Here is a 6868-nt window from a genome sequence, read left to right as displayed (position 1 = left end):
ACCCCGCAATCCAGGGGTGCGGGCCCCCCCTCTCCCCCCTCCACCCCACAGTCCCGGGGGTGCGGACCCTCACCTCCTCCCACCCTCCACCCCGCAATCCGGGGGTGCGGGCCCCCCTCTCCCCCTGCCCTCTACCCCACAGTCCGGGGTTGTGGACCCTCACCTCCCCCTGCCCTCCATCCCGCAGTCCGGGGGTGCGGACCCCCATCTCCTTCCCACCACCCCCCCCCGCTCTCCACCCCACAGTCCGGGGATGCCGCAGTCTGGGGGTACGGGTCCCCCTCTCCCCCCCCCCCTCCCCGCCGCCCTCCGCCCCGCCGCCTTCCCCCCACGTGTTGCGGCCCGGCCCGGAGACGCGCTTGTTCCGCCCGCTGATTGTAAAAGGGTTTGACTTGCAGCTGACCCCGGGTCAGGACTTTCTCTCTACTAATCCCGCTCTCTTTAAACACAAAAACACTCTGCCTCTTCCCTCGCATCAGTCACCTTAATCCCCCGCGGCTGACACCGCCAGCCCCGGAGCCCAGGCTGCACCGGGAGGGTCGGGGCGGCCCGGACGCGGGGCTCCGGGTCGCTGCCGGGGTCTCCGCCCCTCCCGCGCGAGCCGGTGGGGACGCGGCCGAGCGAGCGGGGGGCGACGGGCCACGTCCGGGTACCGGCCGACCCCGACCCGACTCGGCGGCAGCAGCAGCCGGGGCGCGGGGCGGAGACGGACGCGGCGAGGACAAAGGGAGGCCGGGCGCGCGGAGAAAGGAAGGGACTGAGTCGGAGGCGGGAGGGGACGGAGGTAAAGGCGGAGGGAGGCGGGCGGCTGGCGGGCCGGGAAGGGGTACGCACGGCGGAGAGGGGAGGACGTAAGCGGGGCGCGAAGGCCAGGGAGCCGTCCCGGCCGGGGCTCCGCCGGAGCAGGGCCCGGGAAGCGCGGCGAGCGGGGCCGGAGGCCGGCCGCCCCCGCCCCCCGCCGGGAGGGGACCCGGGCCGCGCCGCGCCCCCAGCGCCCCGCCGCCCACGCCGCTGGGTTCCCGGGGGCGGGCGGCGCGCAGCTGGAGGGGAAGGACCGGGCGGGGGGCGGAGGAGGGGCGGGGACGCGGGCTCCGAGCCCCCCTCCCTCTCCGCCGGGCCCCGCCGTCGGGCTGGGGGGCGACCCTGCAGGCCCCGGGGGCGGGGACCGGACCCACCCCCCTCGGCTGCTCGCCCCGGGGGCCTGCGCCCCTCTCCCCTCCCCTCTGGTCCAGCATTTCAATCCTGCCGAAGAGTCGTGCTGGAAAAGGGGCTGCGCCAAGGCCAAGTCTGCTTTTCACTTGAAGTTTCCAAGGAATCAAACCTATTATTACATTCTGCCGCCGACGTTTCTGGAGCCTCTGCCCGGCGGGCCAGGCTGCGGAAGCCGGGAGGGGGGGAGCCGGGAGGGGCCGCGGGGAGGGGGGCCGCGGGCGGGCGGCGGGTGCAGGAGCCCGGCCGCCCTGGATCGCGCCTCCCGGGGCCCCGGATGCTTTCTCGAATTAAGCGGAATTTTCCGGAGACAGAGCTCTGCGTGGCCGAGTCTTTGTCGGGAAAAAGAACTGCGTGAACGTGCGTGCGAGCCTTCTCCCACGCGCGCCTTTAATAGACCCGTCAGCCAAGCTCCCGACCCACATCCGCAGAGCGGGCGCGCCTGCCGGCGCTGGTTCTCCGGCCAGTGCATGGCATCTCGCTACTGTGGGATTCCCGGGCCGGGAGCGGGGGGCTGGAGTCAAGTCCCAAGGGCAGCCACAAAAAGGGCCTGTTCGTTTAAATACAGGTGGTGGGAAACCAGACAACTCCCCCCCCCCCCCCCCCGCGGCAAACCGTGCCACCCGCGGCTAGAACCGCCTTCTGCGCCAAGTTCTGCAAACTTTGCACCCGGCTCCCCAGCGAGTCCTGTCCGCGTTCTGCGCCAGGTTCCGCAGCAAAGACGGGACGAAGCTGTGGGGAGAACAAGCACCCTGTGATTGGGGGAGTGAATGAAGCCATCATATCAGAGTCCTCAGATCCCGGTTGGTTTCCTGAAAGTCATGAGGAGGAACCTTGACGAGAACCAGATTCGCAGGCGAGCGAGCCGTCTCCAGGGCCTAGTGGGATATTTTCTCCACGAGTGTAAACCGCACAAACGCTGCTGGAGAGCCAGGGTCTCAGCCCCGACGTGCATCCCAGCCACCGGCTGCTCCCCCCATCCCGGCTTATTTTTAATGGAGTCATTCACGGATCTCTATTTGCTTTTCTCCATGTCGTTCTAATCAACACAACAAATTTCGCGGGATTTCAGGAATTTTTATGTTAAGATCTTCCTGGGTTTTTAACAGAAGTGGCTCCCAGCACCTGGCATTGAATTTCGGCTCTGTATGCCGCACAGGCGGGAAAATGTCCTACATCCACCTTCGGGGAGACCCAGGGACAGCTGTGTCCAGAACTCCTGCCCGGTGCTACACTTCTCAGTCTGACACACGAGTGTGACCACATCACTAATACGGGGGATGAGCCAGGATCTGGATGCCAGTGGCTGAGCACAGATACCAACCAGGGGCATACACACGTGTGGCCACAACCGCACATCTGTGTGCCGCTTTAATAAGTGCGGGGACATGTTGGGATTAGGGTTAGCAAAAGCAGGGAGAGAGTCCGTTTAACCTACGTTTCAGAGCCATGTGGCCCGCTCCTTACGCTGGGTGTGGTGAATTAGCAGAGCATTACCGAATTTCCCAAAGCATCTCCCAGAGGATTGTGTGGCATTTATTCATGTATCCCCAGACTACTTCCTGATGCTGTGCCACTCAGCAATCCACACATATCCAAACACTTTCAGGGGCCACCGTGTCACAAAGGATCAGATTGCTTAAATAAAAGAAAAGAGAAAAAAAGAGGGGACTTTATTATCTGTTAGAAAGAAGCAGTGGACATCGTTCCTGAAATTTTTGCAGTCACTTTAAAAAATGCATGGTTTAAGCCAAATTATCAAAACAACTCCAAAAAAGACACATGTCAATTGCCAGTTTAGCATTTTACTTAAAGCTATTCTCCAACGCAGGCTGAATGAGGTTCTCATTAACCTAGGAGCACAGGCCCATTTTTGGAGAGATGGTCTCTGCTCATTCCAGGACAAGAAAAGAAAATGAAGGAGGAGGCCTAAAGCTGATGAAATCAACGTGTTTTGATGTGGCCTCAAGGCTTTTTTTTTCTCCCCCAGAATGTAACTTCATCTTTATGTTGTGACTAATTTCAAAACGTATTTGCTACAGTATAACTTTTAAATGCAGTATTTAATGCTGTCAGGTTACTTGAAGACAAAGTTTTACAGAAAACTTGAAATTCCAGAAAAAACTGCAGTGTACCCATAAACACCTAGAAAAAATATAATTAAAAAATTTAAAGCATCAAACACCCTCCGATCTCGTTAGGAATAACAAACACATTTTGTGTATCCCAGTTCACTCTGCGGGTAGGGGGGTGGTGGAGTGAGTGTACAGAGTGAGTGTGCTGTGTATTTATGTTGGGGCAGGGGGAGAGAAAGAGAGAGAGAATTCTTGATCGGTTTGCCCTTTCCCAAGGAGAAAGAAGCCAGAGGGAGGGGCTGAGGAGGGACGGAGGGGGCTCGGTTGCACTACATTTTGGTTCCAAGTGTGTTCCCTTGAGACAAATTCAGATAAATTCCATTTGCAATCTCGTTACTTGCGGGGCAATTGGAGGCCTCCGTGACCCCACGGAGGTCATCCGTCCGGGGCCTGGTGCCGCCATCGGGGTCTCCTTCGTCCTGCAGACCAAACTTCGGCAGAGATCCTAGGCGGCGGGACGCAGAAGCAGCCATGTGGGCCCGCGGTTAGAAACAACACACCAAAGGGCCAGACTAGAAACCTGGTCATTATTTCTTGATCCGTATTAACACTGTAAATGCTACAAAACCATCTATCGATTTTAAGTTTCTTCCCTTCCACTGAAGGGAGCTCCGTGAAGATCCTATTCCCCCCCCACACACACACACCCCCTGGGGAGTCTCTCACTTTTAGTTTATGCTAATAACGCCTCTTTCTCCTTTTGATTTACTGATTGTATTTTAAAGTCACAAAACATGCATATAAAATTAGCACGTTCCAATTACAGGGGAAAACTGGGCTTTTTTCTCCCTCTCTCTCTCTCAAATTTATTGACTCAAAACTCGATGCATTTTTTGTTTTAAGGAGAGGTCTTTTTTCGTTTTTAGAAGAAAGGCTTTTAAGGAAATTATGTACAGAATCTGAATCCCCCTCCCCACACCGCAACGCCGAAAATAAAAATTTCACAATGCATTTACAAGAAATTATACAAAACAAAAAAAAATGGAAATGCTCAGATACAGAAAGTTTTACAAAACCCAGAATATAACACGGCCACCCGAAAGCACTGGGGAGATCTGTGTATAAATTAACAAACCAACCAAAAAGAAAAAAAGAAAAAAAGGAAAAAAAAAAGCGGTAACAACTACAAAAAAGTCGTTAAGTGTCTGGATCTGCCTCACTACATCAATAACGAACGAGCACAGCTCCCGGCACCGAGCCTCGGGTCTCGGGCGACCAAATGGCGCCAGGAAGCGGTGCAGGGTGAGGGGGCGCGCCGGCCGGGATAGAAAAGTTGGGAGTCGCCTCTCGCTTGGTTTGGCCTTTGTCCCCTCGCGCAAAGAAAACGCTTTCCGCCTCCTCCGTGAGTGATAAATACTGTACAAAAAGTCTCAAGAAAGCCCCGAAGTCGGCCTAGACCGCACGGCGGTGTCTGCGCCCGGCGGGTCCCCAGGAGCTCCCGCAAAGGGGAGGTGGGGGCCGCGGATCGCCCGCGCTCGTCGCCAGTGCCTTCCTCTTTACAAGAACGTGGAAACGTCTGTACAAAAGCAAGGCCGCCCGGGGCGGGCCGCGCGCTCCCTCGTCGCGCGTCGTGGGCGCGGGCCGCAGAGTCCCCGCGTCCCTAAATGTGCGTCAGGGGCACCGTGCCGTTGACGCCCGCGCCCGCGCCCTGGTAGTGCTGCGGCAGCGAGTGCAGCCTGCTCTGCGCCGCGGCCGCCGCGGCCGCCGCCGGGTCTCCGCCCTCGCCGGCGGGCAAGTACATGCTGATCATCTCGCGCAGGTCCCCGGGGCACGGCGCCCGCGAGTGCGCGGGGGCGGGCGGGCTGCCGCTCGGCTCGGACTTGACGAGCGAGCCCAGCGCGCCCAGGGCGCCCGACGACGCGGCCGCCGCCGCTGCCGCCGCCGCCACGGCCGAGTTCTGGTGCGCGCCGCCCGCGGCGGCGGCGGCGGCGGCCGCGGCGCCGTAGGGGAGGCCGCCGTAGCCCGAGGGCGAGGCGCTCATGTAGCCCTGCGAGTTAGAGATGGGGCTGTACTGCAGCGCACCCATGTCGTAGCGGTGCATGGGCTGCGGGTTGTGCGGGTGCGCGTGCGGGTGGTGCGGGTGCGGGTGCGCCGGGTGGGCGTGCGGGTGCGCGCCGCCCGCGCCCGGGTGCTGCCCGTAGGCCAGCTGTGCCTCCTGCATCATGGCCGCGGCCGCCGCCGCCGCCGCCACCGAGCCGGGGTAGGCGCCGTTGGCCCAGCCGTTGACGTGCGCGTAGCCGCCGCCCGCCGCGCCGCCCGGGCTCTCCAGGCGCTGGCCCACGGCCGCCGCGCCCACGCCCACGCCCACGCCCATGGCCACCGCCGCGCCGCCGCCGCCCGCGCCGGCCGCCAGCAGCCCGCCGGCCAGCGAGTACTTGTCCTTCTTGAGCAGCGTCTTGGTCTTGCGGCGCGGCCGGTACTTGTAATCCGGGTGCTCCTTCATGTGCAGCGCGCGCAGCCGCTTGGCCTCGTCGATGAACGGCCGCTTCTCGGCCTCGGACATGACCTTCCACTCGGCGCCCAGGCGCTTGCTGATCTCCGAGTTGTGCATCTTGGGGTTCTCCTGGGCCATCTTGCGCCGCTGCCCGCGGGACCACACCATGAAGGCGTTCATGGGCCGCTTGACCCGGTCCTGGTTGGCCTTGGCGACCCCGCCGCCGCCGCCGCCGCCGCCGCCACCACCCCCACCGCCGCCCGCCCCGGCCGGGCCCGACAGGTTCGTGGGGGCCTGGGCGCCGCCAGGCGAGTGCAGGTCGGTCTCCATCATCATGCTGTACATCGGGGCGGCCCGCGGGTTCACCGGCACCGCGCGGGGAGGGCCGGGAGCATAGACGGCCGGGGGGCGGAGGGTGGAGAGGGGCTCAATCGAACGGAGCGGGACGCGGGGAGGGGGAGAAGTCCTACCGGAGAGGAGAGCGGGGCGCAGGTGGAAGCGAAGACAACGGAACGGGAGGCAAAAACACACGCACTCAGCGCAGGTCCGGCTCACAGGTGCAAAGTTTCTCCTGGCGCTCAAACCACTTGCCGAAGAGGGCGCTGGCCGGGGTCGCCGTCTTCGCCGCCGCCGCCGCCGCCGCAGCCCGGTCGCCTCGGCGGAGCGGCGCAAACAGGTGCAGGCGTCGCCAAGCTGCAGCTCCACTTTTCGGGACGTGAGCCGTGCGCGGGGCCTGGCCCGGGGCTCTCCGCCGCCTTCTCGCTGGCCGCCGCCGAGCGCCGCCTCCTCGCTCCTGCGCTCGGTCCTCGGCGGCCTCCAACTCCGGGGCTACAACTTCTAGCAGCGCGGCGCGCCGCGTGCGCTGGGCATGTGCCGGTCCCAGGTGCCCGGGGGGGGAACGGGGCGCGGAGGGGGGCGCGGAGGGGGGCCGCTGGGGAGGGGGGCCGGGGGCAGCGCAGGCGCGAGGAGAGGGCCAGAGAGCGGGGCCGCCGAGCCCGGGACTGGCTGCCCGCTGCCTGCCCGAGGCCGTGCGCTCGGAGCGGAGGCGCACGCGGGGCCGGCGGCGCGCGGGGCCCAGCAGCCATACGCC

At 63.0% G+C, this 6868-nt stretch overlaps 1 protein-coding gene across 2 annotated transcripts; it reads right to left on the bottom strand.

Annotated features, from left to right (window-relative positions):
• Nucleotides 1-1069: 1069 nt before the first annotated feature.
• SOX1 (SRY-box transcription factor 1) lies at nucleotides 1070-6647 on the bottom strand. 2 transcript variants are annotated; one of them, XM_053217975.1, is made up of 2 exons: nucleotides 5301-6647; nucleotides 1070-5216 (listed from the first exon to the last, which is right to left on the bottom strand). In XM_053217975.1, the coding sequence occupies exons 1-2, from the start codon at nucleotides 6121-6123 to the stop codon at nucleotides 4945-4947; spliced, it is 1095 nt and encodes a 364-aa protein (XP_053073950.1). In that variant the 5' UTR covers nucleotides 6124-6647; the 3' UTR covers nucleotides 1070-4944. The 2 variants fall into 2 exon arrangements, with proteins under 2 accessions (XP_053073950.1, XP_026921039.1); XM_027065238.2 differs by having other exon boundaries at nucleotides 1070-6647.
• Nucleotides 6648-6868: the final 221 nt, after the last annotated feature.

This window comes from Acinonyx jubatus, chromosome A1 (genome assembly GCF_027475565.1).
Source record: "Acinonyx jubatus isolate Ajub_Pintada_27869175 chromosome A1, VMU_Ajub_asm_v1.0, whole genome shotgun sequence".
Lineage (NCBI taxonomy): Eukaryota > Metazoa > Chordata > Mammalia > Carnivora > Felidae > Acinonyx > Acinonyx jubatus.
Note: the sequence above shows the minus strand (reverse complement) of the source record. Positions and strands in the feature narration are given on the sequence as shown.